This window comes from Ixodes scapularis, unplaced genomic scaffold (assembly GCF_016920785.2).
Source record: "Ixodes scapularis isolate PalLabHiFi unplaced genomic scaffold, ASM1692078v2 PGA_scaffold1__304_contigs__length_218370807, whole genome shotgun sequence".
Taxonomy (NCBI): domain Eukaryota; kingdom Metazoa; phylum Arthropoda; class Arachnida; order Ixodida; family Ixodidae; genus Ixodes; species Ixodes scapularis.
In genome coordinates this window covers 17,727,987-17,738,266 of record NW_024609846.1, presented here as the reverse complement: position 1 = coordinate 17,738,266, position 10,280 = coordinate 17,727,987, and the positions used below count along the sequence as shown (strand labels likewise).

General features: G+C 49.0%; 1 protein-coding gene across 1 annotated transcript in view; it reads left to right on the top strand.

The window, feature by feature from the left end:
• The first annotated feature begins 1,204 nt into the window (after positions 1-1,204).
• The window catches only part of LOC120850868 (enteropeptidase-like), a 54,063-nt gene continuing 44,987 nt past the window's right edge, over positions 1,205-10,280 (top strand). Inside the window, exon 1 of the mRNA XM_040223544.1 lies at positions 1,205-1,253. Within this exon, the coding sequence (XP_040079478.1) occupies positions 1,205-1,253 (49 nt within the window). The remainder of the gene's footprint in view (positions 1,254-10,280) is intronic.

Here is a 10,280-nt window from a genome sequence, read left to right as displayed (position 1 = left end):
AAAACTTTCGCTGGGTTTCAATAATCTGCTTCGTCGAAGAACTTCAGTCAATGACGAAATATCAACCACGGTATAGTGTACTAGACCCACGGATATTTCTGTGGCACCCTGCTGCCACAACGCTGTCCGCCAAATTACTATAATGTCTAGACAGAATATAACTCTTCCAAAAAGATGACCGAGCGTGGTTGCATTCCCGTCCATAGGCGGAGCTGGTTAAACGCCATATAGCAAATAGACATAGAGATCAGTGGGTCGCGGAAGAGCCGTGTATAGGTGGAGTTTGTTCAATAGGAGGCGCGAGCAGAGCCAGGGCACGCTCCAGACTCGGAAGAGGGCTTGGCATGCTCTCTTGACCAACCCGAAACCGAAAAGAATCCTCTTGCGGTGGTACCGAGAAACAGTTCTGATCCAAAGGTATATGTTCGTAAATGGTTTTATTTAGCGCGTAAGAGTGAAGTGTAGTAACTGTTCGTGGTTGAAAATAGGGTGCGCGTGATGTTTCGATCATGATCATGCAGAAAGATGTAAGAAACGAATCCGCCGCTCAATTCTGTTTTGCTCTGACAGTGTGTGACCGCTCGGACGGCAGATTCCCGGCCTTCGGCGCTTGGCCTAAGGATTATGTCGATCGTTCCGCTAGTCGCACTCTTCCACCATCATTTTGGATGAGCGTGATTGAAACATCACGGGTACCACATTTTTTGTCACCGAGAATTACTTCGATGCACTTATCAGGTTTTTGTTTCACGCGACCACCCCCAGGGTATTATTTCCGGCTTCTGCTTGGTCACATTCGAATTTCTGAAGACGCCCTGGAACAAGCCCAGCCCGCTTACGGCCAATGGCGCCCCCTCATTTGTTTCCTATACTTTCGAACGAATGGCAAAACTCTCTACATATACGGCTCTAGGTCGCGGTGATTCAGGCACAGATGATAGTGGTGGCGTTGATAGGCTCCCTGCCATCTGCTCGGGAGGGGCGAGTCCTGACGTCAGCGCTAGTTCGGACTTAAGCCAGATGTCAAGAGCTTCGTATAAAAAAACGGAGGCCCACTCGCGAGAGGCTTTTTAGTATCTGCATAACTGTACGTAACTGTAGCTAGAGGCTTCTCTCATTCATCGATAGCTTATATATAAGAAATAACCTGGTTTAAAAAGCTCAACAACGAACGCGGCGTGTTTTCGTCTTGTAAGTAGGAAATATGAGCCCACGCCAACTCGGTTTCATGCTTCTTGTCAGCACGTTTTTCAGTAAGTAAACATTCCCTTTCACGATCGATGAGCAAAACACTCTAATTCCTCAAAAGTACAGACGGAATCTAGGATTGAGAAAAAATAAAAAGCTTACCCAGTGACCTTAATGCGTAAAATTTGAGCAAAAATTACCTAGAATAATTTTTAGAGTGGTTAGACCTCCGCCATACTCTGAAAGATTCAGAATGTTCCGCCAGTCATTCAAAGATCTCTTTCGATAAGTAACTAGCTAATATCTACATAATGGAAAGTACAATCGCTATCCGCTAATCTCTACGTCGCAAGACTGAAAATATTACCTTTTGCTAGATTCCACATTTAGCCTCAACCCAGCCAACGCCACGACCCGATGGAGCCAGGCGTTGTGGGTTTCTTTACGGAGAGATTTATCTACTAATAATCGCCACCCGATCGGTATGCGCTCCGCCCGTCACCCAGGGAATCACACATTGCAACGAGAAGACAGAGAATGGGTTTACTGTACCTCTCGGTTGCCCGTCGTCGAGAGCCGGTAGTCCGGGCCCGTCGACCCTTGTTGTCGCCCGTCGATCAGAGCTCACAGTTGGGGTCCGTGTCCAGGCCTGCGGATCGCCTTTCCTACGCCAGCGCTGCGTAGGCTGTCTGTCCCGGGCTATCAATGCCCGGGTCTCGCTGCTGAACCACCCCGGGATCGTCATAGCCCAGGTCATATGGCCCGGGCTTGCCGTTTCCACCGGTCTTGCTCCAGACCTCGCTGGTGGACCGCTCCAGGGTTCGATGGGCCAGGTCAGGCAGCCCCGGCTCCGTCGTTCTCATCCAGCTTCCAGCCTCGCTCAGCTCCTGATCTCTCGCCCAGCTCGTGCCTTCTCCGCCGGCCGCCTGTCACGTGCCCTCTGCCTCGTCTTTCACCCCCGGCTCCCACACTCTCCCCCCCTCAAGGCCCGGACTTCGGGGGACTTCATGGGCTTCAGGGAGCCGCTGGGCTTCATGGGCGGCCGCTGTTGCTATTGCCGGAGTGGCCACGTTGCAGCGTCCGAAAGCGGCGTAGGTGGTGGTGGCTAGCGAATCCGGCAGACAATGCCGACCTGTCTGTCGCTCGCTGTCCCACTCACCGCGATGCAGCAGGGGGCTTGCTCTAAGCTGGTCTGGCCGACGCAGACGGACTTGCCCCGTTCCGCTTAGAGGTCACAGCGGGCTTAGAACTGCCCGCCTGAACCGTTCGTCAGGCCGAACAACTGTCAGCCACCGTGAGCACTTGGGAAAACGAATGGGCCCGTCTTCCCTCACGGTGGGCTTCCTGGGTTACGCCGTCTATGGCCATCTCTCCAGGAAGCTATTCTGCGCAGAACAAACTGTAAAAACAACGCACAGCGAACAAATACTCTGCCGCAAAATGTGGCAGTGGCCATAGCCTCTACCGCCACATAGCTTGCCGACGGGTTCGTGTACCATGCGGCCAACTCAGCAAGTCTGCATTCCAGAGCTCGCTTGTGGGTCGCTAAGAACAGGGGATTTCTTGTGTCCTACCGCAACCTCATGCTATACGTCTTCCCCATCGCGACGACGGTAGTATCCTTTCAAGTCAGCGATGTGAACAGGGCAAGCCTCCTCGTTTGTATCTCGCCGAGTAAGCCTAGAAATAAGACACGACGCACGCGTCTTTGTACCTTGAGTCCTTCTCACGTTGGAGCAAGCGATACGGCAAAACCACTAGCTGCGTTGCTCAAAGCGTGAGTTTCCTTCAGAACAGGTAACGATGGCGTAAACCTAGTCCATCTTTTGCGCAAGCGAAGGGATCCAAAGCCTGTGGCGGGATGACCAGATGCCATACCCGCAATTCCGCAACGGCTACATATACCATGTGCTACTCGATGTAAGCGTCAGCGTCCCATTCCGTCCACGTGCATAGGAGCTCAAGGGACTGCTCGGTCCTCGGAGGGGGCGGTAGCTCAGCGAGCAAGCCCGCTTAAACCGTTCACGCCTCAAGGCAAGCTGGACAACTACAAGCCACCTAAATGTCTACCGCCTCATCCCCGGCCAGGTCGTGACGCGACATAACTTATTAAAAGTCTTGCTGTCACTGCCACGACCGGCCAGAGTGAAGCCGAAAAAGTATCCTATAAAACATTTCGTAGCTTTCTCGGAACGACCCCCTCAAGAGAGAGTCGTCCTTCTGCCTTTCGTCGGTTGGAGTGATGCGAAGTAACTAGCCGTCTTGGCCCAGCGGTTACAAATCATACTGCTCCTTAACTCGCCTGCCAGCGTTCCCGGTGTCAACTGCAATTTACGACAGTTTACCCAACACCCGCTGACAATCTCGTCCGCCAGTGTTCCCGGTGTCGACTGCAATTCCCGCAATCTTTCCGACACCCACTGACAAAAACCGATCTGCACCCCGGGCCTCGACAAGCGCCTACTGGCTCACCGCATCACTCCAAGCCTAAATCCTAAAGATGCAATAAATCCTGGCTGTTTTCCCTCCTGCCAGTCGCTATCCTGGCTTCCAGCAAACCTGCCGTGCCTCTCCTCTGCCTCCGAAGACGACTTTCTTACATCTTAACCGCGCTCCTCGTGGTCCCCCCGGTTGCGTCACCTTCTGCCAACCACTATTCTGGGGTACCCGAGAAAGCACGTCCGCAACCTCGTCCTTCGAGACCTTTAAGTACTCGATTCGAGGAGACACCTGCTGAGCTCTGCTGTGAGACAAGTCACCGAAATTCCGAAATACTTTGTCTCAACGGGCATCGTTAGCGTTACTGAACAACCCGCTCAACGAATCCATGGGACTCTCTGGGGACGACTAGAAGCAGAGGCATACCGAACGGGCCCCACGTTGGGCGCCATTTTAATGTGGGGGTTCTTTATGGGGGGATCCCTCTATACTAATAATCGCCACCCGATCGGTATGCGCTCCGCCCGTCACCCAGGGAATCACACATTGCAACGAGAAGACAGCGAATGGGTTTACTGTACCTCTCGGTTGCCCGTCGTCGAGAGCCGGTAGTCCGGGCCCGTCGACCCTTGTTGTCGCCCGTCGATCAGAGCTCACAGTTGGGGTCCGTGTCCAGGCCTGCGGATCGCCTTTCCCACGCCAGCGCTGCGTAGGCTGTCTGTCCCGGGCTATCAATGCCCGGGTCTCGCTGCTGAACCACCCCGGGATCGTCATAGCCCAGGTCATATGGCCCGGGCTTGCCGTTTCCACCGGTCTTGCTCCAGACCTCGCTGGTGGACCGCTCCAGGGTTCGATGGGCCAGGTCAGGCAGCCCCGGCTCCGTCGTTCTCATCCAGCTTCCAGCCTCGCTCAGCTCCTGATCTCTCGCCCAGCTCGTGCCTTCTCCGCCGGCCGCCTGTCACGTGCCCTCTGCCTCGTCTTTCACCCCCGGCTCCCACAGCGTGCACCGCCCAATGTGTATGGTCATGGCTCTCGTCATTTTTGTGCGTTTGAAATCACCGGCTGAAACAAATCACGCAAAAAAGTAAGCGAAGGACGCGCCCCATTCACCGTGCGTGATTTATTTACACGGTAAAGACGGATGTTCTGGAAGACAAGCTTTGCGGGAAATGTGCGGTATTGAAAAGAAAAGAAAATCAAACAAACAAGCATTGCGCGTAGTTTTAGCACAAAGCTACCATTAAAGCGAAAAGGTCTAAAGGTTGATCCTTTCATATTTGTGGATGCACTTTGACATTTGAGTTTGCAACTAACTCCCCGTGTTGTTCAATAAATTGTTTACGCTGAAACCTGAAGTTGGCTACCTAGCAAATGCTTAGCTGCGAAATTACAGGATACACAGTGCTACACCTGCAGTGCAGAGTGAAAGAAAATGCACAGAAATTAAAAAAGAGAAAATGCTTTCGACATTCATATAGCCCCAAACGCAGAAAGACGTCATTCTAAACGTATGTGTGTTATGAGTTTCCCCTTCTTCGCTTTAATTGGTATATTCTGCAAGTTGCTCATGAAGTGAATCTGCAGTTTGAGTATTAGTTCCAAGCGTAAATAATTGAGTGTTGAAAATCTGAGATCAAGTTCTCGGATAACCGTTACCGTTAATTTAATGCAAAGTTCCTTGTCGTATACAGATTGCGTTCAACAGGACTGAATTTCTATATACACGGAAAATTAGTGTGGAACGTCAAAAGGTGGTTTGCTCTGTACGTTTATACAGCCTTGATGGAGATACGCCACGACGGATTATCGGTCTCTTAGCTGAAGATGAGAAATTTAGCCAGTGCAGTACAACCGCTAACCTGGGGTTTTTAACGTGCATCACGCAGTAGTGATATCACGAACGCGTGCCAGTACGAAACTCATCCAGATGTATGGTCGAGCCCTGGAGGTTCCCAGCGCAAGTTTTCGCTCCACGCTCCGAGCTGAGACGCGTTAGCCCACTCGGCCACTTCCTCCCCCCGAGGAATCTGGAATAAAAAATAAATATATATTAAAAATATATATATATATATATATTTGTAATGGTTTAAAAAAATATAAAAATATATTTGTAACGGTTTCCTCATCAATACAGTTAGGCGCTAATATCCTGGAAGGGTATGCAGTGTTATTATTTGAATCATTAAGCAATCTCAAATTCAAGGACATTGGGCAAACCTGTTTTATGGTTTAAGTGGGACCAGGTACGGATTCAAATTCTAAACCAATTAGTCGTGATCATTTTATCGTTAATTATTTGATTACGCTGTTGCGTTGACGTCTATTCATTTGTCTAAAAAAGTATAAAAACTAATTTCTACGAAATTACTGTGACAGGGAAGGCGAGCTTGTGTATATTCACCACTGTCCTAGCTAGACTTCCTAAAACAATCCGTCACTCGGGAGTGTCATACTCGACTCTTGAGTTGTAGCCACGCTGCCAGGAAAGTATCCCTATTAAAAAAGGTTTTTTTTACTGGAATTTCACTGCCAGTAACAAATATTTTTACTGATTATGGGACTCTCTTCCCTACCCGTGATGCCGGAATTTACCGGAAGTCTCCGAATGTTTTGCCGGCATTTTGTTTCCACGAATGAAATCTATTTTACTAAATTAAGGGTCTATTTTTACCCCCGGTAAAGCCGGAACTTAGCCGAATTCACCGAATTTTCCCGAATTCACCAGAATTTATCGGAAGTCACCCGATTTTCAGGAATTCACGGAAGCGGACTGTGTTTTTCTTTTTTTGCCCGTCAACGGAAGGCATTTAGGAAGAAGCCTGTGAACCATGGGTGGTGTATGTTTACCAGGAGCTGGACGATTTGGTAATCATTAAAATGGTTAGTTTATATAGACCTGAATGTTCCATGCCTTTATTTCACAGGGTCGGTAGCAGTGAAAAAATGTGCACTTCTGTAGACGAAAGAAATCAGAACAAATAGAAACAACCGAGTTATTGTCGCAAAAAAATATATATTTAATGTACTCACAATGCAGGTGGGTAAACTTCTAGATGTATACGGTGGTTCAACTAATAAAACCGAGCAGGCGAACCACACCGACGCACACGCACACACTCTCAGTAGCACGTTTAGCAAAAACCACTAACGCGCAACCAACATCCGCCGCCGTTGAGAAATCATGGGCACAGCCTTGTGTTGTCACGCATGAGCGCAGCAGGAACGCGCGATTGCTGATAGCGGCCGCCCCAAAAGCGATATCTTCGGCATCGCACTTTTTCTTTCTTGTGTTCTTGTCAGCAGCCGATAAAAGTCGGTCACGCCGCCGCCGGTATTGTTCTTCGGTTTTCGTGTTCGACAAGCTTGCCTGGTTTAAGAAGTCCGTCTGCCCTGCTCCCGGTGTCGTCTTCTCGCCGTGGCCTGGAGTCCTGCTCGGCCAAACACAACAACGGTCACGGCGCCGTCCCTGATGCTGACACAATGGCATCTCGGGCGTCTTTTTCCCTCGCTGGATGCATCTGAAGTCGGAGGGACGAAGAGGCGCAAATAAAAGCCACAGGAAGGTTTTGTTTATCCGGACGCCCGGCTTATATGGATGATACAGGTCGCGCGCATGGTACGGGAAGCCGACACTAAGCGTTCGTTCCTTGCCGTTGCTCGTTGAAAGACAAAGAAACCGGTTTTCTTCAAAAGAGACAGAAAAAAAGTCCCCTCACATTTTTTTCACGCACCCAATGGAAGGGAGAGATGGCGCATGGAGACACCAATGACAGCCGGTGAAACTTCCAGAAAAGCCGGTTCGTCTGGTAAACGAAACTGGCTGCCGGTAACATTCCAGCAAAATCTGGTAACCGATAGTAGCTGCCGTCGATTCTTCCATTAAATACTTGTAAACTGAGCTGGCTTCAGATGAAAACGGGTGAAACTTGACCAGTTTTCGCTGGATCTCACTGGAAGTTCTCGCTGAATTTTTCAATAGTGATGGGACGCGGCCCGCCGGACTCATACTCCTCGCTAACTATAGGCATGTCGATACTGCGCCTGTAGCTTTGTGCTTCAACGAAGGCTGTCATGAGGGTGAATAGATGCAATAGGAAGCGAGCAAGCCGGCCGCGTCGCGGCGGTCGCCTATTGTTCGCCGCGACCTAGCGGTAGCCGCCGCAGGAGCATCGGGGACCAACGGCGACGAACAGCACGGCGGGCAGTGTTTCCGTCGTGATTACGAAGTAATTTAAGGCAGTTACGAATTCGGAAAGTTCTTTCGGTAGCCAGTGCCGTCGGAGCAGAATCATCGGGAAGTAATAGCAACGAACATCACATAGGACAGTGGGTGATTACGAATCCGGGAAACTTCTTCGGTAGCCGGTGCAGAATCATCAGGGGAAGCAATGGCGATGAGCAGCACAGCGGACAGTGTTCCCGGGTGATTACGACGAAGTTTAAGGCGGTTACGAATCCAGAAAGTTTCTTCCGTTTTAATAATATGAAAAAAGGAAAACTCCTTCGTGAATCTGGCCGCGTGCACGACGTGAAGGAGGTCCGTTTCGACGGACAAGTGGATGTCACGGAGCGCCGTACTCCGCTAACAAAATTAAGCGCGTCCGCAAAAAATGTAGTTGGCGTTGAGTGGACTGTGGTAATTATATACGTTTATTTCTGAATCAGCTTGACAATAACTGGGCGATTTATTTCGCGCCGTTCCGCGATTCTCACAGTAGGCTGATGGAAACATCCAAGGGTAGGCTTAGGTGGGCGACCGCATTCCGCTTCTCGATTCCAGTCAAGTATTTGCTGCATACTTTAGAGTTTGCCGTCGGTGCCGATGCTGTTCCATCGTCGCTAGAATATAAAAAAAGTTAATTATATTATTCGTGAGCAGCTTAAACAAAGCGCGAACGGGAAAGTAAGAAACGCCACTAACCTGTATGGACGCACAAGTCGCACCCAGATCGCGGAGTACTCCGCCTCGTATGACTTCGAAGGAACGATGTAGTACTACGTGCCGTGCGCGATCTTCAACGTACTGTTTCAGCCGGCCACGCAGCAATTGTTGCGGCTTTCTTGGTGCGGAATAGCCATCTCAGAAATTACAGCGCTAACCCGCTAGAACGCACAACCAACGCAGCGACTGGCCGTAGCCCCCCGATGCAATGGACTCGTTTGCCGCTGGCGCGCCCTGGTCGGGGCTTGAATTAGATGAGCACGGTTCCCAAGCGGTTCCTATAAGCGAGCGATGAATTAAGTTTCGCGCAGTGCTGAGAAGACGCGGTGATCGAAACCGAAACCACGTCCTTCCTTTCCAGGGCTAGGGTATGGTACACCGTACCATGTCCAAAGAGGCCTCATAATGCCACAGAAGCATGCTGCAGGCAGGAAATTTCAGAAGTTGCCTATTCCTTTACAAAATATCGCTACCGTTCTTCTTTCATTCTTAAACCGAAACTAAACAAGAACTCACTCGGTGCACAAATGAATTCTCCTAATATCATGAAAACCTAGTTAAATGGAGATGCGCCTTGTCCACAACTGGAAGATGTGAAAGAAAACAATATGCCGGATGCGAATAGCATGATGATGATAGTTGGGAAGAGTTTTGTATGTGGCCTATACATACAAAGCCAGATGACTTTGTTTCGACTACGGTCTAACTGTTTATACGCGAGCACAGGCTTTCGACGGTATTTCGTCCACATTCGAACAGTTCACTGAAATTTTAAATAAACGACAGTTCATTTGAAAAACGACAGCTAGAATAAAATAACATGAAATAACCAAAGAAATGAGAAGCTGCAATGTCCATCACAAACACCACAGAATTGAGCGGAAACACATTCTGCTTTTATGACTTTATCCGTAGTACCAAGATAAATCAAGCATTTTTTTCTCACAATAACACGCGGCTCGACTGAGCACGTAGTCAATTAAAAAGTAGAGTGACCCTGAGAATAATTTGAGCGTTTCTCGGGTTATGGAAGCGACACCTCTTTGCACTCATATTCGAATGGTTTATGAAGCGGGCCTGCCGACAGACAATGGAACAGCAGGTGCCATGCCTAAATCAAGTTGAATCCCCTCTACGCCATAATTTCATTTCATTTCATTTCATTTATTGTTCTCTCAGGGCCCGAAGGCATTACAGAGAGGAGTGTTTTTTTTTTTTTTTTTTTAAAGGGAAACATATGAGTATAACGATACATAAGGCAAGACATAAAACAAAAGTTATTGAACATCAAAAACTGAGTAATGGCAATTTTAAAATCAGTAGCATCAGTTATCGAGACTGGATGCAGGAAGGCGATTCCAATCTATTGAGGTCTGAGGGAGAAAGAAGGCATTGAAAGATGAGGTGCTACACTGGGGGACGCCCACTTTTAGATGGTGATTAGTTCGTAGCGAAATGTAAGATGGTTCTAAGAATAATGTTTGACGAAGTGTTGAATTAGAGTAAAAAATCTTCTGAAAAAGACAAAGCCAGGATATTTTCCTGCGAAGAGAGAGGTTAGGCAAGGAAAGGGATGCTTTCATAGATGTGACGCTGGATGTGCGATGATAGTTCGAGAGGATAAAACGAGCGGAACGATTTTGTATGGACTCAACAGCGGATGAAAGGGTGATACGGGGGTCCCAGATAGAGGCTGCACATTCCAGTTTAG